The 23,959-nt window shown below is 40.3% G+C and overlaps 1 protein-coding gene across 3 annotated transcripts in view; it reads right to left on the bottom strand.

The window, feature by feature from the left end:
- MAP9 (microtubule associated protein 9) overlaps window positions 1-19,867 on the bottom strand; it is a 30,892-nt gene extending 11,025 nt beyond the window's left edge. For 2 of the 3 annotated variants that reach the window (XM_084625683.1, XM_084625682.1), the window contains exons 1-10: window positions 19,274-19,437; window positions 18,886-19,051; window positions 17,154-17,238; window positions 13,243-13,482; window positions 10,484-10,719; window positions 8,708-8,819; window positions 5,316-5,575; window positions 4,347-4,405; window positions 2,333-2,498; window positions 776-865 (exon numbers count right to left, since the gene is read on the bottom strand). In XM_084625683.1, the coding sequence (XP_084481809.1) occupies window positions 776-865; window positions 2,333-2,498; window positions 4,347-4,405; window positions 5,316-5,575; window positions 8,708-8,819; window positions 10,484-10,719; window positions 13,243-13,482; window positions 17,154-17,238; window positions 18,886-19,051; window positions 19,274-19,398 (1,539 nt within the window). In that variant the 5' untranslated portion in view covers window positions 19,399-19,437. Of the gene's footprint in view, window positions 1-775; window positions 866-2,332; window positions 2,499-4,346; window positions 4,406-5,315; window positions 5,576-8,707; window positions 8,820-10,483; window positions 10,720-13,242; window positions 13,483-17,153; window positions 17,239-18,885; window positions 19,052-19,273; window positions 19,438-19,777 lie in introns of those variants that run through there. The other variant, XM_084625684.1, reaches the window with a different exon arrangement.
- Window positions 19,868-23,959: the final 4,092 nt, after the last annotated feature.

The raw sequence follows: 23,959 nt of genomic DNA on the forward strand, positions 1-23,959 counted from the left end.
TTGGATGTTAGGAAAAACTTTTTCACAAGGAGGGTGGTGAAACACTGGAATGGGTTACCTAGGGAGGTGGTGGAATCTCCTTCCTTAGAGGTTTTCAAGGTCAGGCTTGACAAAGCCCTGGCTGGATGATTTAGTTGGGGATTGGTCCTCCTTTGAGCAAGGGGTTGGACTAGATGACCTCCCAAGGTCCCTTCCAACCCTGATATTCTATGATTCTATGATTATATACCGCTGAATACAGAAGAGCCAAGACAAGAGCATGAAAATCTTCAGATACATGACTTCTTTAAATTTCATTGCTGAAATACAGACTATCCCATAATCATCATAATAAAAATACAAAGATGGACCCAGACTGCTGGCTGTAATCAAGATGCACAAAGTGAAACAAGAAGGGAGCTGCAAAGGTAGCTTTAATTTATATGGCATCCAAGGATTCTAAGGGTGCAGGGAAGCACCAGCTACACTCCTCTTTTCCCTAGCCATATTCCCTGTGGCAGCCACAAGGATTAGGACATATAACAGCTATTACATCAGCTCCATTCCACATAAACTGGAGTAATCTTCTTGTGGCTCTCTATGATGGATTTAGAGATGCTTGTTGATGGCAGAGTGGTTGCAAAGTAGCCCCAATGAAGGGGATAACAACAGTTTTCACTATTTCATTTCTGTGTTTCTTTCCTTTTTTAAATACACCACAACAAATATTGTAATGACATTACTCTATAGAGTGGCAGTTGGCTAGCTCCCATTTAATCAAATATTTTAAACAAACCTTTTCATTTGCGTTCTTTAAATGTTCTGCTTTGTTCCTTTTAATTCTTTGCAGTTCTAGTAGAAAGACTCTTTTCTTTTCCAACCAATCCTAAAAGATTAAGGAAAAAGCTGTAGCTGAAGAGTTTTAAACAATAACTAGATCTTGTACCAAAGTAACTTAGTATTATTGATAAAGCAACATCTGATGTAATGACCACAAGCAATACTGACAGTATTTCTGTTTTCATATATAACCACCACCACCATCACCACCATCATCATTTTATGTATGCAAACTACTTCTATAGCAATAAGCCCATCTGGATTAGTGAGGTGTCATTTAAACCACATTCTGAGGATCTGCAGCACAAAAAACATTCTGATCAAAAGTTTCAACTTTTAAGACTAAAACCTAAGAAATTAATAACTTTATTTTAACAAAAAGATTTCAGTATGGAAATAAAAAAGAGAATGTGAGCATGGAAGGGCAGGAAAGAAGAAGGAGCATCATGGTGGATTTACCTCCAGTGTTACAATCCTGGGGGGTTGAGGGAAGGGAGAGCAGAGCGATACAAATGACATAATACTACTTCTCAAAATCTTCAATAGGGCCTCAGAAAAATAGTTGTTGGGGAGCGAAGGAAGCATCCCCATGTACACATGTACAAGAATGAGCTGCAGCTATTAAACCTTTTAATACAAAATACTTACAACCACTATTTTAAGTTTCCCCTGGATAATTTTTGTTTTAAAAGTACAGAATACATTTTATCCATTTAGGATCTATAGGACTACAAAATTTAGTAAAAAACCTCTAACCTATTATATGTTTAATTCAGAAATATCTACAGTGAAAAGTCCTCAACCCATTGACTTCAAAGGCAATACACACCCACAAAGTTTTATAAGTGTATGAGTGTTTTCAGGATCAGGGTCAAATTTTGTACATTTGTTCATGTGTTTAGTATGTTGTACTGAGAAGCTAAAATATCTTAATGAAGACTATTTGACTTTAGAAAGTGGCTATGAGTCAATGCACACATACTTGAGACAGCATGATATTTAGAACCATTAAACTGTTAAGTGAATATGATTTTCCTTATGCGGAAACAATTTATGATCAATAAACAGATATGACCACAGTTGAGATTTATGCTAATTTTTACTACAGAGGGCAGAATTCAGATAGATTATGCTGCTTTAGGGAAAAATTTAAGTTCTGACATCAAGTTCTTTTTACCTTTCCCATGAAAGGTAGCTTTGGAACAGAAAATACAGAGAAAAGAAACTATAGGATACACATTAAAAATAAAAAACAACAAATACAATAACGGAGATAATCTATTGTGTTTGAAAACATTTTGCCACAATAGTAAAATATAGATAAGTATGTTTCTTTCTCATCTGAATCTACCCTTCTTGGCTCATATGCTTTGTAGTGAAGCATAATTTTTTAAAAATAAAAAAAAAGTCTCAATTTAAGAAAGGTGCATACAGATATTGAGTATAATTAACAGGCTTTTATTCTTATTGGCAGGATCTTTTACATGCAGGCTTTGGATATGCCAAAATTTACCTGATAAACAGCTGCTCGTAAACTATCCGCTTTGTCAAGCTCAGCACTATATTTTTGCAAGTGTTTATTGTCTAAGACCTTTAATGTTCCCAAGTATTGAGAAGATGTAGTTGTAGATGGAGGGATGGTTTTCCCAGCTTTCCTCAAGTATGTAGAAGACAGAGACCTGTGAAGCATCAATTCATAAACATATCAAAATAAGCTTTGAGTTTCTTATAGTGGATGCCAGGTAGAGTACCTTCTCATTGCAGTTACATCCAGATATTGCTTATAATCCCGTTTTCACAAGCTTATATCTTTTTTTTTTTTTTTGGGGGGGGGGGGGGGGAGAAGGGGGATAGAGGGAAAGAGAAAGAGGAGGAGACAGCCTGAATTGTCCATTTCTGTTTTTACATGGATTTTATCACTACTAAAAGAACCTGCAGGGCCTACAAAAATTCTGCTAGTCGACCCAATAGAGAATGTGAACTCCACAAACACAATAATTTCAGTTCAAAAGTATTAAAAGCCCTATATGCTTTAACCTAACAAGAACATGTTGAGACAGGTACAAACTGTTATTCCTGAGGGCATTCTGCACCAAAAATTACAAATTCTGCACACAATATTTTAAAATTCTGCAAATTTTATTTATCAAATGAATGTGGAGGCTTCAGCGTGGCTTTGGGGAGCACAGGCCACTGGCTGCACAGGGGTGGGAGATCACTGTGCAGCTCCCCACTGGAACGTGGACTCAGTGGAGAGGCTGCACCCAACCCTGACAGAGCGCAAGGATCAGACCTGCCCCAGAAACACCCCAGGGCTCTGTTCCTCCATGCCAGGTGCACCAGGTGCGGGCAGGCAGGCTCAGCAAGACAGGATCCAAGTGTGGAGGGGTTTAGTGTGGGTGGATCCAGGTGTGGGTTGAGAGGGTTGTGTGTGGGGCAATCTGGGTGTGGATGACTCAGTGGGGGATCGGGGGTGTGGGGGAATCTGGATGTACAGGGGCTTGTTCGGGGTGTTCTGGGTGCAATGGTAATGGGAGTCTGCACAGGTGTGCAGGTGAAGTGGTTGGGGCTCAGCGAGGGGAGGGGTCTGGATGGCTCAGTGGGGAGTTTACATGCTGGGGAAGTGGGGCTCAGTGGGGTGGGGATCCAGGTGCAGCTGGTTGGGGCTCGGTGGGATGGGGATACAGGTGGCTCATCGGGGTGGTTCAGGTGCAGGGGGAGTGGGGCTCATCAGGGGTGTTCTGAGTGCAGGGGTGCAGAAGGCTCGATGAGAGGAACTGGGTATGAGGGGGTCTGGATGTATGGGGGTTGGGTGGATGGAGGAGTAGCTCCCTGTACAGGGATCCCTCTCCCTGCAGCTGAGAAGTGATGGGTGCAGGAAGCAGAGGGGTTGAAGAGTTTGCAGAGATTCCTGCAGCTGGTGGAGAAATCTGGGGGCTCCGGATGCTGTGTAGGGGAAGAGGAAGTCCTGTCCTCCCCAGCCTAGCTGGGGCTAGCAGCTGAGCCCAACACAGGGTAGGAGCCACTAGCCAGGTCTTCCCCAGTCCTGCCCCACAGTGATTTACCTCTCTGCCGGCTGCCCTGGGCACCCAAAACATACTGCTGGGGAGGGTCATGTGACCACTCTTGTGGCTTCCCTATCAGAAAGTCATTTTTCTGCACAGAAGCAAAGAAATCTGTGGGGAACATAAATTCTACACATGTGCAGTGGCGCAGAATTCCCCCCAGGAGTAAAACTGTGGGCTAGAGTCATTTGTGGGTCCCATGGCACAAACAGATGAAGATTTTGATAAAGGCCCTTGGTGGGTCTGATCTGCCAGTGGAGATGTGAAGGGTTGTCACCCTGCAAAAAAGCTGCACTCTCCTCCTCCAGCACCCTTTCAAAAGGCCAAATGTTGGCGACAGGGTGATGATGGGCATGAATGAGTGGCCAGTGTGTGTCGATCATGTGGATCTTACCTTTCTGCAGAAATCACATCAGGTGGGACCAGATTGTAAACACTGACATATCTGTATAGTTTACTTACCTGCTTGATGAAGAAGGTCTCACTTTTTCTGAAAGTGTTTCCTTATATTCAAATTCTTTCTAACAAATGGAAAAGGAAAAATAAAAATATTACACTTACTGTCAAACAACAAAACCTGTTCTGCAGCATATAGCCGCAAATGGAATGCAAAATATGAATGCAAGGACGGTGAACAAGTATTTTCTGCCATTCTTTGTGCTTATTATAATCAACAAAACATAGCCTAGATGAAGTCCAGCATGATCTTATAAATAAAGACCAAAATAAAGTATACCATAATCTCCATTGTAAGTCTTTACCCAGAAACATCACTATTTAGTCAGGATTACATTTTAAAAGTCTCAATATAGAATGAGAAAATAGATAGTATACAGTTATTATTCATTATTTGTATTACCAAAGCGCTGAACAGTCCTAGTTATGGACCAGGATACCAGCATGCTGGGCTCAGACAGAACAAAAAGATAGTCCCAGCCCTAAAAAGCTTACAATCTAAATGTAAGTATATTCTCTTTTTGCCTTGTACTATAGCTAACAATTACCATATGCATTACACAAATCACTGGTGTGAACAGCACTTAAAACATAGTAAGTTAGATCCTCCACTGGTCTATTCACCTAAACTGATCTAAGCCAGTTTATACCTCCTAAAGAGCTGACTTAGTTTATTTTAAATTCTAGACATGGATTTAAATAAGGCCAGCAAGCACAAAGTTTGATACGTTTTATTTGTTTTTAAATATTCATTGAATGTATGTTCCCCTCATCTTCTCAAAATTGATGCTATTTTATAACAGAATCAATACCAGAAACCAGGCAGGAATGGGTGGCTTCTAATGTTGATTCTATTATAAAATAATATCTGTACGTATACAGGATGGAACCAACAAGTTTCGTATGATAACTTTTCATTGAAGCTTCCAAGACGTTATTATAAATTATGATATAAATTATATGTTTAAAAGATACCTTGTCTGAGTCCTCTGAAGTGCTCACTTCCGCCATGTCTTCAGATTTATCATTCAGTAACATTTCCTTTATGCCATCAGCAATGAATTTCTCTTCCAATGTTTGCAAATTTTCTTCAAGCTTGTCATCAGTTGATTTCTGTAGTTTCTTAGTTTTCTCATACACTGTAGTCATCATTAGTTCTATCACAGATGGGGATTTTCTGCCATTATTCTCCAGTTTCAAATCCCTGCTGTCATCATCTTCTGTTTGATCCTGCCCTAAAGCAAGTCAAAAAACCAATTCGGGAGATGAGACATCAAGAGATGTAATTTTTAAGAAAAAGTGTGGTTCATTAATTCAGATATTTCTATACCGTACCTAGAATATTCATGTATGAAAAAGCTTATTAAGCTTGATACAAGACATTATCTTCTGTATACTTTAATGACTTACAAAAGTATACATAAAAATCATATTACAAGTTAATATTACTGCTGCAATAAATGTATTTTTTATTTTAAGGCAAGTAGCAGCAGTTTTGAGATAAAACAGATCAGCAAAACTGTAAACTATTAGTCACCTGATCATATCCAGACAAGTTTCTAACATATGAAGTAACAGCAAGAAACATTTGGATCACATCAAGAGCTACTCTGGCGTTCACTAAAGTATTACGGAGGTTTTTGCAAAACAATGGCAGAAAACACTTTGTATGCTATTTCTGACTCTCAAACATTTTCCCCTTTGAAAGAAAAAAATTTTGCTAAGAAGCAAAAATGTATGCCTAACTGGAATAGTTAGTAATTATCACTCATTTTAAAAAGGCTTTAAAAACCGGTATTCCTAATGTAATTTACACTGTGATAAATATAGGATTTCTATTCTATACCTGTAAAACAGAAAGACAAAAATCAAGAGGAGCCATAGTAACTCTCTAGTTGCATTCCTGTGCACATTTTTGGTGGAATTCTGAAAGGAGGAAGTGGCAGGGAATTAGCTAGGAGATCACTGCAGCTATGGAAGGTGGGCTGGGCCTACAATTTGGAGAGTGTAATCTAAAGACAAAGAATTGGAGAACTCTGTATCCTATAAGGCTTCTATAGGGTGACATTTGGACACGTTCTAATTTGAAGGTGTGAAAGCTAAGTCACTGGAAAGTCCAGCATACTAATGAGAACTCTAATTGTGCACAATTTCTGCATTACCATATAAACAAGTTTCTGTCTCCTGTGGATAAGTAAAGTTTGCATATTTTATTTGCATATCACTTTCCAAATACAGGTATTAGAGGACTTTACAAAAATTAAACAAACTGCGACACTTGCCATTGTCCTATGGAGTTAGTGGACAAGGCACTGGACTGCAAGTTGGGAAACCTGGGTTCTATTGCTAGCTATGCCACTGATTTACTGTGTGACTTTGGACAAATCACTTTATTTCTGTGCCTCAGTTTGGAAGATAGAGATTATAGTACTATCCTCCCATAGTACTTTGAGATCTCCAGTTGAAAAATGCTATAAGACAACCATTATAATTGTGATATCTTCCTTGCCAGATCAGACTATAGTACTCCCTCTTAGAACCATTCCACTTGTTCCCCCATCTACAGACTACAGTATCAAGTTTACATTTTCTCATTTTCTCTTTCAATGAACAAATCTACCCCAGACTACATCTCAGTATTGTTTGTCTATCGTATTTGTCCTTCTTCCTTTGCTCCATAGATGTCCTCATCTTCACTACCTCATCTCTTCCTTCCATGCATGGAAAACCTCTCCAATCAAGTACAACAGGGATCACTATCCTCTACGTGTTCAAAGCTGTCCAAAAGACTTGCTTCATCCATAATGCCCACAAGCATTAACCCACATCAAATGTATTCTTCAACCCAAGAGTACAAATTAAATATAGATATTACATGACACTTTCCAGTCATCCCTCTGTTTATATGTTACACACTTTTTCCCACCCTTTGTCTATCTTGTCTACATTGTAAACTATTCAGGGCAAGGCCTGCTACCTTTTATATATATATTCTATAGCACATAGCACAGCGGGGCCCCATTTAAACACTATTAATTTCTTCTATGAGTCTGCCTGTGCTTCTTATCTATCTGTGTCAGTCTTAAATATCGTAAACTCTTTGGGGCATGGATTCTCAGTATGTTTGTCTCTTGTACAATGCAGAAACAAAGTAATATTTATCATCCCCATTTAAGCAATAGTTAAACAGAATATAGAGAGGATAAGTAACTTGAGCAAGTTCACACAGCCAGGAACAGAACGCAGGCATTGTAATTTCCACAAGACCATCCTCCCATTATACATAAAATGGTGACCAACAGTTTGTCTACTCAGTTGATCTGTGCCTAGAAGGGATGAAGGAAGATAAGGGAGAGGCAGGCAGATGGAGATTATTAATTGAAGAAAGTGACTAGGTTGGAATGGAGAGGGAAATTCAGGAGCAGTGGTTTAAGCAAGTCTCAAAGATGTTTAGACAGCGTTAAGTACACAGAATATGAGCAAAGGATGTTTCTGCATTTCTCAAACTTTAGCCTGTCTCCCTAAAAAGAATGTTTATCTGGTTCTTATGTATCATGCTTTGTGACGCTATTCAGAACTGTTTCTAACAAAGAACCTGAAAACAACATCAGTTATGATTTCAATTTGTTAATGTAAGTATAGTAAACTTCCAGAAGCTACCTTAGGTTGGGTCAATACTACACACCAGCACTTTCAGCAGTGTGAAGCGTACATGTAGCTACACACCCTGGGGAAAAGTAGGCTGTATCCACACTGAGGTATGTAGCTACACAGGTCAGTGAAAGGCTCTGGCAAGAGGGAGTCAGCTGGTAAACCCTGATGCCTCCCCGCTGCCAGAACCTTCCCCCCACTGGGGGATGCTTTCCTTGGAGGGGAAAGGCTCCAAAGTCGGAAGGCAGCAGGACACTACGCTGCTAAAAATAGCAGTGTAGATAGGAAGGCTTGGCTTGGGCAAGTAGAAAAAGTGTAGGTTGTTTTCACATACCTACCCACATCCTTTAGGTATGTATTTACTCACCTACGTCATGCCCCACTGGCTACACTACTATTTATATTAGGGGGGCTACATGGGTATGCATATTATAGGCCACCAAAAGTGGTGTATAGCATAGATGTAACCTTATTGATTACTCCTCTGCAACAAATTGACACCAATAATACACAGCTGATGCATATTGTAGCTAGTCTCAGATTTCTAAAGTAAACTTAGTGGTTGGATCCACCTCTATCAATGGAAACAGACTACATTGACATCATGGACACTAGCATCAGACCCTTAAAAGTTGCTTTTACAAAGCAATTCTATTATTTCACTGGTTGCACATATTCAAGTATAATGGTTCTATATGAAGTATATTGATTTCTACCTTTTGAAGGAGAGCCTTCTCCACACATTAACAAATCCGAGTCTCCAGACATTTCATCAGCTGAATGAAAATGAATAGGGAATGGTGGTGAAGAGCTTGTTAGCCATGGACCCTTAAAGCAGAAAGTGACAGCATAAGCAACAACATGAACAATTCACACCAAATCAAAATCAGTTAACTTGCTTCTAAACCATAGTTTTCTATGCAATATTTATTTAGAGTTCCTTACGAAAAATATGGCTACGGTTTAAATTAAAGGAGATGTAAAGATAAACAGATTTTAAAAACGGTGTAAACTCACCACAGATTAAGGTCAAATCCTACCCTTAGTAATGAAGCAGATGGCTGGTCTATACTGCCCCACAGTTTGGATTATAGGGGTGTGAAAAGAAGTGATGTTAACGCAAACTAGGAACCTTTTAGTTCGCACCTGCAGCATCCACACAGGGGAGATACAGCTCAGGACTTTGGGGCGCATTGCTAGTCACACCCCCTTAGTGCCAAATGTGGGGCAGCAGACATGGCCAAAGAAGAGCTAAGATGCTGTCAGCTGTACCTTCTGCTATAAGAATCCTGCAGGCACACAGTTAGGCACTTTCCCCATGGCAGGACACAGCAACAAGGAGTAGGGTTCAATCTGCCGCTGCTCTTCTGAACTATTATATACTGCTGATAAGTAGCATATATGCTAGTCAGTTTGAGACTCAACATAGGCAACTACCCTTCCTTTGTAGAAAGGTTCTGCATTTTGACATACTAACTAGGTGTACTGCCTAGAGCATTTTTCTATCTTATGGAGGGAGGATCCAGTCCCCCATGACCTTCTTTACACACCATCATCCACCACTTTTGAGAAAACAAAACAAATCCAGTCATCTTTAGGTCTCTGTTCACAGCATAAAGAAATCTTTACATACAACTTATTTGTCATGTTACATTGATGAAGAAAATGTGTATGCAAAGGAATAGAACTTTTTTATAACATACTTCTAGGCTTGGATGGATTAGATTTTTACTGATAAATGTCAATTTCACTGTGCACACAAATTCACTAAAAATATTTCTGTCAATAATAATAAAAATGTACAGATATGTAAAAAAAATACTGCTTGTTATTTGTTTTGTACATTTAGATATATGATGTTTACAATTTATGTTTTAATGGTTATAAAGCTTTAACTTTCTGAACCTTAATGTCTACTGTCAAATAATTACTGTTTGACCCACCACCATCCTGACTCCATCCATAATTTCCTTCAACAGTGAAAATTTAAATAGCTAAATACAAAAAAATGCTTAAAACCCATAATTTTGCACATCTATGAAAAACTAAATCAATAAAAAATAGGGAAAATGCTTTAAAATAAACACTGATACTATCCATTGAAATTATAAAAAATAAAGATCAAATTCTGCCAATACTACGTATCTCCCAGAGTTAATGACCTATAGTTGAGAACTACTTCCTTGTATATCAATAAAGAGATATAGCAAGGCAACAGAACGCTCAAAGCTGCAGATATAGGAGACTATTTCCTATAGAAGCTCCACTTTTTCAATCCAAGTAGCAATGCTCTTTGAAAACCTGATTAAATGTACCTCTTTCACCCTCCAATCCCTCTTTTTTTGTGTTATGAAAAATGGTATCACAATCACAGATGAATAAAAAGTGTTTGGATGATGTTATTCCAGTGTAGAATAGGCAAAACATATATAGAAGGGAAAAAAATAGATAACTGTGCACATATATAATAAATACTACAGTAATGCTCTTACCTCGGGACTAGGGCTTTCAGCAAGTGCCCTTTTCTCGGATGTTGTTATTTTGTCACTCAGCCTAGTTAGGGAGGATGGTGCAGAAAATGAAGGTAATCTGTAACTAGAAGAAGCAGTCTTATCTTCTGCCCTGGCAACTTCTTTGTCTTCTACATGGCTGGTCTTTCTTAACACATTTCTTGGTTGAGGTGATGGTTTATAACGATCATCCAGTGCAGAAATGCTGACATTCTCAGCTGACAATAAATATTATTATTTCATCATCATCCACTAAAGATACTTTATTCAGTTTGGAATATTATTTTATCAATTTAGGATCGACTAACATTTTCGGATGAATCCCTTTCTTCTGTAAATAAGCAGCAGTCACAGCAGGTCAATGACCATGATATATTATTTAAAAAAATGAAGTGTCCTGAGGCTCTTACTACAATGAAGATGAAAACAATCAAACCAGAACAAATGCAGCCAAGTATATGAGAGAGAGAGAGATAAAAATTGTATCTTCAGAAATTTTAACCAAAGTTTTGAAGCTCTGAATGTAATGTAAAGACACAGGTCAGAAGTTCATCTTTCAATTTACTTTGTTCTCTGTATAGTACAGATCAAATTCTTTATATTCTATATATTTAGATATACACTTTGAGTATTACACTTGGGTGTTTATCTGAGGCCAGGAAGACAAACCTAATAGACTGTAAAGGCAGGAAAAACAGAATGTGTCTAATGTAGCACTGCAGTGGGAAGACTTTCCATTGTGATCCTACTCTATTTTTTTTTAATAGGCCCACTGAACTCATTACATAAATCCATGTGCTTCCCTCTGCGCAGGGCAGAACAAACCAAATTTGTGGGGAAAAAATAAATGCAGTGAGAAGGGTGGAGGAAGAGACCAGGTGACTACTGGGATATTTGCCCCCTTGTATGCATAAATCTCTGTCCCTTTTATAAAAAGTTAAGGGCTCAGCAGTCACAAAGAAATAAAGTGTGCTGTCAGGAATGGGGTGGAGGAACCTAGGAACAGCCAGTACATTCAACATTTTCCCAGACAAGTTGCAGAGCCTTCAGAGCAGTGCTAAATTAGTGCCCCTTTTCAAGCAAAAACTCATTTTCCCCAATCCACAGCTGTCCCCAGGCAGCCAGTGGCAGTACAGCTATCCTGCCTGACATCTTTCACAAGGACTAGATTTATTCAGAAGAGAGGGAACAGTGAAATGTGTTGCTTGGTGTGCTCCTCTGCATGCTAACCCACATCCAAAATGAACTTCCAAAGCTAGCCATGGAAGTATTGGTGTATGAGCATTAGGAAGTAACAGTACAATGTGTGTGCTTAGTGCCATTTTCTAAAATATCATTTCATAAAGTGCAAACAAGAGTGAAATTCATCCCAGTGCACAGGGCTCATCAATAAGCCATTAGAATATCAAAAGAGGCCAGGCTTATCCTTCATTAAAGGAAGTCACTGACCAGAGATTAGATCAAATTTTCTAAACTTGAGATAATTTAAAATTAGTTGCCTGTTGGAGAAGAGAAGCAGGTGTCTGTGTACTTGCTTTTTTGATAAAAAGAAAAGGAGTACTTGTGGCACCTTAGAGACTAACCAATTTATCTGAGCATAAGCTTTCGTGAGCTACAGCTCACTTCATCAGATGCATACTGTGGAAAGTACAGAAGATCTTTTTATACACACAAACCATGAAAAAATGGGTGTTTACCACTACAGAAGGTTTTCTCTCCCCCACCCTACTCTCCTGCTGGTAACAGCTTATCTAAAGCGATCACTCTCCTTACAATGTGTATGATAATCAAGTTGGGCCATTGTGCTGGAAATGGCCCACCTTGATTATCATACACATTGTAAGGAGAGTGATCACTTTAGATAAGCTATTACCAGCAGGAGAGTGGGGTGGGGGAGAGAAAACCTTCTGTAGTGGTAAACACCCATTTTTTCATGGTTTGTGTGTATAAAAAGATCTTCTGTACTTTCCACAGTATGCATCTGATGAAGTGAGCTGTAGCTCACGAAAGCTTATGCTCAAATAAATTGGTTAGTCTCTAAGGTGACACAAGTACTCCTTTTCTTTTTGCGAATACAGACTAACACGGCTGTTACTCTGAAACCTGTTTTTTGATAAAGGACGTCTGAACTTTTGTCTGTCCAAAGTAAGATTTTCAAATTAAAGTACCTGAAGCTTTACTGCCACCATGTGTATGGAAGTGGGGAATTACAAAGTGTTTGCTATTGTTCATTATGCACCACTCATTGCAGTTTGTGTTTTCCCATCATTAATAGTAAATGGGCCATGGATTTATCTCAAGATAAAATATCATTGCTAAGTGGCAAGTTACTGCATGGCAAACAAAGGTCTGAATAAACAGTGCACAAGCTTGCCACGCAGTAATGTCCCTTGTGGACACTGCTACAGTGTAAAGTCCCAGAGCGTAGATTACCATATACTACTCTCTATTCCCTCTTTCTCACATAGTCTATCATGTGATTTCAGCAATCCTCTAATTTGCCTATAATTTGTTTGTTTATCTAGTTACTTGTGGCAGCCAGTTGCAGAATATTAAAAGGAGCACTTAAAAATTAGTTAAAAACTGTGATCCTCTTTGATATTAAAGATATTGAAACCACACCCTATACTGAAGTCTAAAAATAATTCTAACATTTTCATTTCCAACATTGGATTAATTTTAAAATATTACAATATGAATATACAAATAGCAACAACAATATTGAAGTGCCTTCTTTTTACCTGATGATATATTCTTGATTCTGTGCTCCCTTAGCTTTGGTACTGGTTTGTTTTCAAATTCATGTTGAGTAATTTCTTTCCTTTCATTCTGCAGTACAGCCATATGTGATTCATTACAGTGGTCACCTTCATTACCATGACAAGTTGATTTTTCAATGAATGACCATTCTGTTTCATCTTCTCTGTCACCAGTCAAGTTTTGGCTATTCAAAATTGTCATCTGTTGATGTTTCTCTTCATCTAATAGTGAAGACAAGTCATCAGCCATTTCACTTTTGAAAAGGGCCTTTTTCTGAGTAGTCTCATCATCTGAGAGGGTAATATCAAAGGCAACTGATTTCTTATTTGTGTTTTCAACAGCTGAATTATTTTCAGGAAGTTCTTCTAGAATACCCCAAAACAATGTATTTTCATCTACTTCTATATTAGATTTGTATTTCATATATAAAAGGAATACAGCAATCTCATATTTTATACCATAAGAAAATTCTTTGTACAGCTCTGCTCTGGCCAATATCTCTGATCTTAACTTTTATTATGTTGCCCCCAATTCCACTAATCTTAATTTACTTTGCTTCCTTTTCCCACTCCCTGTTCTCCTGCCTTTTTCAATTCTAAACCCTATGCATAGAATGCTCTCCCAGTCTTCATTAGTTAATTCCTACCAATCACCAGATTCAAGTTCCTTCTAAAAACCCACTTAACTCACTTCTTGTAGTCGTGGAGAAGTTAAAAAAAACACAACATATTTCAAGCAGAATCATAAAGATGGACACATACTATAAAATGAGCAACCTTAGGATCTTATTAATGGAAGCTTTGTGATACCTCATGCCCTTCTATTGTTACACTCACTGGTTGTGTCCAATAGAAATTTACATTATAAACTTCACAAATAAGACACGGTCCTTGCCCTGTTCTATACAACACCCCGAAGCAGGGGCGGTCTTAGGGGTGGACCACCTCAGCAACCGCTAAGACGTGCCATGGTCCAGGGGGGCACCACACAGCAGCGCAGAACTGTGCACTGCTGGCATAAAGTCAGAAACCGCTCCTGGCTGGCAGGAGAGCGTGGCATGGCGGTGGGGGGGACGCACCCTGATTTTTCCCTGCTTCCTCCTGGCATAGGAAGCTGGTGGGGGGAAGAGGGAGCGGTGATGCACAGATACTGCTTTCCCTCTCAATGTTCCTCTGCGTCCCCCTAAGGGGCTGTGATGGGGGGAGCGAGGAGCAATACCAAGCGGTCCGTGCATACAGGTCACTTTCGCCACCTGTTTCAGAGTAACAGCCGTGTTAGTCTGTATTCGCAAAAAGAAAAAAAAGAGTACTTGTGGCACCTTAGAGATTAACCAATTTATTTGAGCATAAGCTTTCATGAGCTACAGCTCACTTCATCGGATGCATAAAGTGGAAAATACAGTGAGGATGTTTTTATACACACAGACTGTGAAAAAATGGGTGTTTATCACTACAAAAGGTTTTCTCTCCCCCCACCCCACTCTCCTGCTGGTAATAGCTTATCTAAAGTGATCACTCTCCTTACAATGTGTATGATAATCAAGGTGGGCCATTTCCAGCACAAATCCAGGGTTTAACAAGAACATCTGAGGAAACGGGGGGGGGGGGGGGGGGGGGGAGGGAGAGGGGGAAATAAATAAGGGGAAATAGGTTACTTTTTATAATGACTCAACCACTCCCAGTCTCTATTCAAGCCTAAGTTAATTGTATCCAATTTGCAAATTAATTCCAATTCAGCAGTCTCTCGTTGGAGTCTGTTTTCAAAGTTTTTTTGTTGAAGGATAGTCACTTTGAGATCAGAAATCGAGTGACCAGAGAGATTGAAGTGTTCTCCGACTGGTTTATGAATGTTATAATTCTTGACATCTGATTTGTGTCCATTTATTCTTTTACGTAGAGACTGTCCAGTCTGACCAATGTACATGGCAGAGGGGCATTGCTGGCACATGATGGCATATATCACATTGGTAGATGTGCAGGTGAACGAGCCTCTGATAGTGTGGCTGATGTTATTAGGCCCTGTGATGGTGTCCCCTGAATAGATATGTGGGCACATCTGGCAACAGGCTTTGCTGCAAGGATAGGTTCCTGGGTTAGTGGTTCTGTTGTGTGGTATGTGGTTGCTGGTGAGTATTTGCTTCAGGGTGGGGGGCTGTCTGTGGGCAAGGACTGGCCTGTCTCCCAAGATTTGTGAGAGTGATGGGTCATCCTTCAGGATAGGTTGTAGATCCTTGATTATGCGTTGAAGGGGTTTTAGTTGGGGGCTGAAGGTGATGGCTAATGGCGTTCTGTTATTTTCTTTGTTAGGCCTGTCCTGTCACCTACTACTGTTCCTCAGACGTTCTTGTTAAACCCTGGATTTGTGCTGGAAATGGCCCATCTTGATTATCATACACATTGTAAGGAGAGTGATCACTTTAGATAAGCTATTACCAGCAGGAGTGTGGGGTGGGGGGAGAGAAAACCTTTTGTAGTGATAAACACCCATTTTTTCATGGTCTATGCGTATAAAAACATCCTCACTGTATTTTCCACTTTATGCATCCGATGAAGTGAGCTGTAGCTCACGAAAGCTCATGCTCAAATAAATTGGTTAGTCTTTAAGGTGCCACAAGTACACCTTTTCTTTTTCCCCACCTGGGCTGTGCTGTGAAGGAAGCATCAGGAGCTGCTGTTCTCCTGCCCTCTCCTTACTCAGCCCAGGTGGGGAAAGTGAGCTGGATGCACGGAGCCCTGACATCGCTCCTTGCTCCCCACCTCACAAACCTTTAGGAGTACACAGAGGAGCAGCATTTGGGGGAGCAAGCATCAATGCCAGCTGCTCCACGCATCCAGCTCAGTTTCTCCACATGGGTCTAGGAGGGGAGTGCAGAGCTTAGGGGCACAGGAAAGGAGTGCAACGGTTAGCGGCAAAGGGTGCACAGTGCAGGGGTTAAGGGTGCATATGGGGCACAGTGCAGGGGTTAGAGGTGTAGAGGGTGGTGGGGAGCCTAGGGACCCAGGGGGCCCGTGTCAATGGGGGGCACTCGCAGGGGCCAGGGCAATGGGAGGTCACCATGCCCACGGGGGCCAGGAGTACCAAAATACAAGTTTGCCCAGAGTGCCATTTTCCCTAAGGCAGGCCCTGCCCCAAAGTATAGTTTTGATTAAGAAAGCTGTTTTATAAACCCTTGTCCCTGTTATTACTAATTGCTCGGAGTTGTTTCAGGTAAAAAAAAAAAAAAAAAAAGGCCCACTAAAGAACACAGAAGTATCAAAGATTTCAGAGCAGGAGCCCTGTAAGTCTGTATTCGCAAAAAGAAAAGGAATACTTGTGGCACCTTAGAGACTAATAAATTTATTTCAGCATAAGCTTTCGTGAGCTACAAGTCACTTCATCGGATGCATTCAGACATGTAACGTGTCAAATTCAGGAAGGAAGGGACTTGCTGTGTAGTCTGTATTTAAAGAAATGTCTGGGCCTTTGCACATCAGTGTAATATAAAAGATCTGGCAGATATGGTGAGTAAAACCAGGTATCACATGGATGAAGTGTCTTAAAATTACAATGTAATATAATGTAATTTATGACATTTAAAAGGCCAAACTTCCTTTAAAGAGATAGGGAGGGAACTGATTCATTAGGGCTTCGGCTGCATAAAAAAAGTAAAAAATCCTTTAAAATTATATAGACCCTGGACTGAGGAAAAACAATGGCCCAATCTTGCACCTACTGATGTCAATAGGAATTCTGGTCCTAACTTTATTGAGCAGGACAGGGTACATAATTTAGGAATAGTTGTAATGTGGAATCTTAGTACATTAAACCATTTGGCTCCAAAGGATCTTTAGTGATCTATCAGCGAAAGATGGGAGGGGGAGAACACAAACAAAACTGCTGCTATTTAACATACCATCCTCATCACTGTCAAAGTCATCTGAGTATTCAGCAGTTTGCTGTCTTGCTGCACGAGCAGAAATTGCTTCTTGTAGCTCATCCTGAAATATTTTAATAGATTCCTTTTGAATAAAAGTTAAGATCCATTACTTCAAGTTCAACTCTCATTCTTCTCACTACCAAAAAGTGTTTTGGGACAGTAACAGATATGAATCTTTGGGGGCGAGAGGGAGTGGGTGAGCAAACTGGTGTAGTATAGTGTTTCCCAAAATTTTGAAAGCTGATGCACCTTTCAGGAAAACAACACCAATTGGACCCCCCTCTCCATCCTTGCCACATACTGCTAAAAGTCTATGTATCTTAGTTTATATATCTTTTGAGTAAAACCCCCAACCCCTTACAACTTTGTGCTCCCTCTTCCCGGTGGGCTTGCCCACTCTTTGGAAAATATTTGCCTAGTTAATAAATTGCTTGACTGGGAGTCAGAAGACATGGCCTGTTTCCGATAGCGCCTGCTGTGTGACATTGGGTATGCCACTTCAGCCCAGATCCAAAGGGACTTAGGAGCTACACTGCTGTCACAAGGCCTTACTTTTAGGTGCCTTGGAGAGCACTGAAAACCACAAAGCCTGAGTTAGGTATCTAGGCTCCCTATACAATGAATGGGGAGAGATAAGCATTTAAGAATGGGATCCACAAAAGCAAGCATATTAGACAGCTCCCCTCCTAAGCTAGTCAATAGTAGGGAGTGTTTTCTTGTTCAAAAATTACCAGCCACTAGCAACCTGGAAGCAGAGAGACCCTCCAGTAAAGTGCATATAATCTTCGTTAATGTGCTTTCACAAAGAGGCCACACAGATCTTTTCAGGTCCTATAGAATCTACCACCAAAAATAAAGGATCTGACAATGGGTAAGTGAGGAACTATGAATTAATTAAATTAATTAATTAATAATATACCTAACAGGATATCTTAGAAGCACCACAAAAATCTTCAAGACAAAGTTTTTCTTTTCCTCAGTCACCTCCTGTGTAGTTTATTACTAGACAGGAGACATCTTCTATAAACATCACCTGCAACCTTCAAAACTTAAACCCTGATCATGCAAAGATTTATGCATGTGCTTATCTTCAAGCATATAACAAATCCCATTGACTTAGAAGTTAAGCATATACTAAAATCTTTTCATGACCAACACCAAAGCTACTGTAACAAACTGGCTGCATGCAAAAGTTACCCACCCAGGATTTGTAGTCCAAAGTTCCTTGCTTTTATTGGTTTAAACTAGATGTTTTACTTTAAACTAGGACAATTATTGTGTACATTTAGGAGATCAAGAAAACCTCAGTATGATTTTTCTAAAGAAGCACACCGAAACTAAATGAGAATGTCAATTCTACTTTTAAGATAGGAAAGTTTTTGCTTTTCTCGTATATTGACAGCAGAGTTGTTTTCGTCGCTAACCTTAGTAACACAAAGGCCAGGTTTACAATAGAAACTTTAGCCAGTATAGCAATGTCGTTTAGGGGTGTGATTTTGGTGACATTTCTAAACTGGCGAAAACTCCACTGTACATGTACCTGCATAAAAAAGCGCTTTTATTTCACTTGCCAAACGGGTACAGATTATCCTGGCAAGAACACGTTTTTACTAGGATAAGCTGTACCTGCACTAGGAGGGTTTGCCAGTTTAGCTAGCCTAGAGATGACCGATTTTTTAATCGGACAACGTGGGGTAAAATAGTTTACCTGAAAAGTGGTTCTCCTGGAGACCTTGGGGCTCTTGGTATAGGCTAAAGTGGTGCCAATATCTTCATCAGACATGGTGGGGGAAAAGGCTGGAGAAATGACTCTTATGCAGGTTCTTCGTGTTTTCACGCCCTCAGCACTGGGCTCCAGTGAACTCAAATCTCTCCTGCGGGTTTAAACAACGGATCAGACAGCGCGATTGAAGCAAGGCTCTGCCCGCCCCTAAAGGGAACGCATCTGGCCGGCTCCGCTCGGGCTGGCCCGGGGCGCTGCAGGAGGCGCCGGCGTGCGGCGGATTCCCCCCGCCCCGGGCAGGTCTGCGCTGCAGGGCGCACACGAGCTCTGACCCACTGAACCCCAGCCCCGGGCCCGGACGGCGACCCCCTACCCCACGAGCCGGGCCCTGCACGGACGGGTCCCACCTCCCGTGGCTGCCTGTCGCGGGCCCGTCCGAGAGAAGCTCGCCCTAGGCGCTGCGCAGCAGCCGCTCCGCTCCTGCCGTCGCAGCTGCATTGACCGGAGGGGTGGAAACTGAGCCTCCGCTGGCCCGCGCGGCCATACACGTTACCTAGCAACCCACCAACACCGGAAGTGACCGCATAGACCGAGCCCCCGCTACTCGGGGGACCGAGCCCCGCCCCCTCCCCTGCCAGGCTCCGTCTCCTGGAGTCCGGGACACGGCGGTTCTTCGCCCCCGCGCTTAGAACCGAACCAGAGCCGAGCGGGCGGGGGCTGGTGGGGGGAGGATGCGCGGGGAGTGGGGCAGCCCCAGGGCCCCGCCTCTGCGGCCGATTTGCCGGCTAATAGCGTTTTCAGGGCCGCAGAGCACGGAGGCGATCCGGACGTGTCCGGCCCCGGGCTGGGTTGTTTCAGCTGCTGGCCTTGAACGTACCTGAGCAGAATGGCTGGCTGCGCCTTTCACACGCTCCATTGTGCGTCGCTCTTAAGTCTTACCCATTAACGCTCACCCAGTGCGTTTCCTCTTCTCCCAGTGGGTCCTGACACCTCACCCCTTCTGCCAGGCCCCTCTGCTCCCACCGCCCAGTGCAACTTCGTTAAACGGCGCTGCAACTTCTGTTACTTACAACGAACCTGCGTATATCTCAAAACCCAAACTTCCCGTAGGGGACCCCCAGCGCTTGTACGGAAAAATGTGTGAACAGTTGTGTCTCTGGTTGCACTGGCAGTTATCACTGTTGTAGGGGCAGAGTGGGTGTTCGTGCATGCAAGTGCCATTGAAACACCTAGCTGTTCGCACGTGACTTCTATAATCGTTCACACAATAGTCAAAACGCAGTTGCAGATACATTTTTGCCCATGAAACTTGGGCCTCTGGTTTTGAACATTTGGTTTTCAAGCTGTATGAGCTGCTGGGCACAGGTCTTGCTTGGACCAAACTCCAGCCTGCTTGATGCTTTATACAAGCTGAGGGAAGTCAATGGGATTTGTCAGGATTGACTTTAAGGCAGAACCTAACTCCTCCCTTTCTTAGGGCTGAGGGAAAACATAGGTACATGTAATTGAATTATTTGGGACTCATACCCCTAAGTATTCAGCTTCCATTTTCTCTAAAATGGGAGGTAGCAGTGCAACCTTTGCTAAAAGTAATTCATGCTTGAATGAGTGGTCAATTTGCAAAGGAGTATTAATTCTTTTGGGACTGTCTGTTGTGAGTGTCCTAATCTCCTCTATGAGCAGGTTAATGATTGCAAGCAGACAAATCCTCAGAACATTGCAGCAATTCTTAAGTCATCTATATTTGAAAAAACTTAACTTTAAACCATTTAATTTAAAACTCCACAAACACATGGATAATGATCGTTCTCTTTTTTATTAAATCTAGTATACTCACATTCTCTCACTCCAGATTAAATGCTTGTGATTTCTTCTTTCTGTAGAATAAGACTGTCTTTAATCATTCCAGAGCTTCAGTCATCTTAATAACAATGAACCTTACATATTTTTAATATTGTTAAAAGACATTTTTATTAGATTTGCATATATTAATCTTCCCTAAACAAACTGCATATACATATTTTGTAGGAAGAAAATCTGATTAAATAATAAATTGGACACCCACAGCTTTAGTTTTTTTTCTTGTTTATTAATATAGAGTGGAGTTTTGAGAGCAACTCTATTGTGCTAGTGCGTGACTGCCAAGGAAAAGGTTTGGAACTGAAATGGTACTCTCAAGATTAATATTAGATTTGAACATAAAATACATTGTGAGTAATTTAATCTATGTTTGTGAATTGTCTGTGAGCAGGTTACAATGTTGCCAAGTTTAGTTATTTGAAATCATAGAATAATTTTTGTGAATAATTCTTGGTCTATAGATTACTCATAAACAGTGTAGGTAATAATGCTGGATACTCAAAACTCTGTTGTTACATTTTGATTGGTTCTTTTCCTTGCATTAGAATAACAATTGGAAGGAGGTTTCTAGTGCAGACAATCATATATACCAGTTCAACATTTGGTTTCTGCCAGTGTACTTCTGTATTCACTTAAAATGTAATTCAGGTGACCAGACAGCAAGTGTGAAAAATCGGGACAGGAAGTGGGGGGTAATAGGAGCCTATATAAGAAAAAGACCCAACAATCGGGATTGTCCCTATAAAATCGGTACATCTAGTCACCCTAAATGTAATGCTTCTGCAAACATTCCTGTCAGTAAACTAATTTTCTAGAATATTCACAGAAAGTGAACAACAAGGGGCTCAACAAAGTCTAAGGTTTCAAAGTAATAGCCCTGTTAGTAGCTCACGAAAGCTTATGCTCAAATAAATTGGTTAGTCTCTAAGGTGCCACAAGTACTCCTTTTCTACAAAGCCTAAGTAACTTCCATCTTTAATTTAAATCAATATTTGCAGGTAATTCTGAAGAATTTACACTGCTCTACTTAACATAATATGATGATAACATGCAGATTTCTGTATCTTATGCCCTGTCTGCTCTTGGAATTCGTCCCAATTTCAGTCTTTGATAGAGCTGAATGAGCATAAACCCATAATATAAAAATGGAAAGCTGCCTTTTGCACCAGTAGAAGCAGGGGTAAATTCTACTAGTGCAAATTGTTGCTTTGGTTGTCTACATTAGAGTTTTGCATCAATGCACTTAAGTTGCTATGTGAAATCAGGGCTAATTCCAAGTGCAGACCAGGGTGGATAAAAATCAGTGATTTAAAAAAAAAAATCAGATTTTTTTATTTTGAAAGCAATTCTATTGTGCTAGTGCGTGATTTAAAAAAAAATCAGATTTTTTTATTTAAATCGGATTTTTTTGAATAAAATGCTTTTTGAGGAAAAAACCTAACCTAAAGTTAGTTTTAATTAAGATACTTTATAGCTCAAAGATTTCTGATCAGGGATTATAAATTCTAATTCTATAGTATGAGACCATATATTTATGTAATGTTTAAGAAAAGTTTTGTAAATGAGTTCCAAAAGTTCATGGCTTAGGGACCCAATCTTATGGAGTTCCAGGGTCTTCTGTATAGATTATTAGGTTAAATCTTTCTATCTACCCACTGGGACTCAGTGCTCAGTCTAGAAGATACCATCAGAGATGCTTAGTTTTGCAGTTCTCAAACTGTGGATTTGTCTCTCCGGAGATAACGTGCTTGTTAACAGCAAAAATGTTTTTAAATAAAAAAATATATAATATAGAGAGGTGAGAAATAACAGATCTCAACCGTATTGTCCCTCTGCACATTTGTGTACACAGAGTCAATCTCTCGCTAAAAGTGAAAAGTTTCAAAAAAGTTCAATGAATAGAAGATTGTTGGGGGCGGAATAGAGCTGGACAAGGAGAAGTCTGGAGATAAATGTGAGAAGGAAGGGACAGGCAGTAGAAACAAAAGTGAAACTGTTTGAACAGCATATTCCAGAAGTCTTGAGATCTTTCTGAGTGTAGTCTTCATTGATTTGAGATCTACCATACAATTCTCTCACTAAAAGGGAAAACCTATAATGGCAGCAGGTAAAAGGTTTATCGTAAAAGAGACCCAGTTTTGGAATATTTTAATGAAGTTCCTCTACCTGTGGGTAAGACAGGTATGCGTGCAAAATGCAAACAGTGCAACAAAGAAATGCAAGGCTTGGTCGCCTGAATGAAACAAGTTCATGAGAAGTGTTACTTCTCAGGAGGAAGATGCATTGAAGATGATGAAAGGAACATGTCTGAACATGCAGGACCTTCAGGTTAGTAAACTTTTATTTCATACTTCTTTCTTAAGGACTTTCTGTCTTCCTTCTGGACCATTCTTGAATTCTCATGTTTGAACAAAAAATATAGTTGTTACTCTTTGGTACTATCATTTTAGATGGAGTTGTGATAAAAAATAAATAGCTGAAATAGGCAGATCTTCCTTTTACAATTTCATCTTTAAAGTAGTACGGCCTGTCAGTGAATGCAATGAGTAATACTAAATGAGCAGTATCGTAACAGTAATTAAATAACTGCATTGACTTATTTTGTTTAGAAGAATTCTGGATTCTGAAGACTATTCACCCTCAAGATCACCATCATTTTCTATAGTTTCAGAGTTATCTGCCAGGGATAGTGTTTCAGTCATATCATGTATGTCACATAGCCACAGTAGCAAAAAGGAAAAAAAAATTCCACCATCCAGAAACAACCATAGTTAAGTTTGTGATAAGAACCAGCAGATTACAAAAGGAGGTAATTGATTAAAAAATTGCCCAGTTTGTTTATGCAACAAACTCTCCTTTCCATATGATTGAGAACCTACACTTCATTAACCTGGTTCAGTCATTAAGACCAGGATACAGTCCAGCCAACAGAGCAGATGTCACATGCAAATCGCTGGATAAAGTGTATGAAAGAGAAATTGACCAGTGTGCGAAAGATCTAGAGGGTAAAATTGTTAACCTGAGTCTTGATGGGTAGAGCAATGTCCACGGTGATCTTGTTGTATGTACTTGTGTGACAACAGAAGAAGGGACTGCCTTCCTTACAGAAACAATTGATACATCAGGAAATGTACACACAGTAGAATACGTTCAAGAAGCAGCAGTAAAAGCTATAATGAACTGTGAAAAAAAATTCAAA

Source organism: Lepidochelys olivacea (assembly GCF_965140295.1).
Source record: "Lepidochelys olivacea isolate rLepOli2 genome assembly, chromosome: 4".
Lineage (NCBI taxonomy): Eukaryota > Metazoa > Chordata > Testudines > Cheloniidae > Lepidochelys > Lepidochelys olivacea.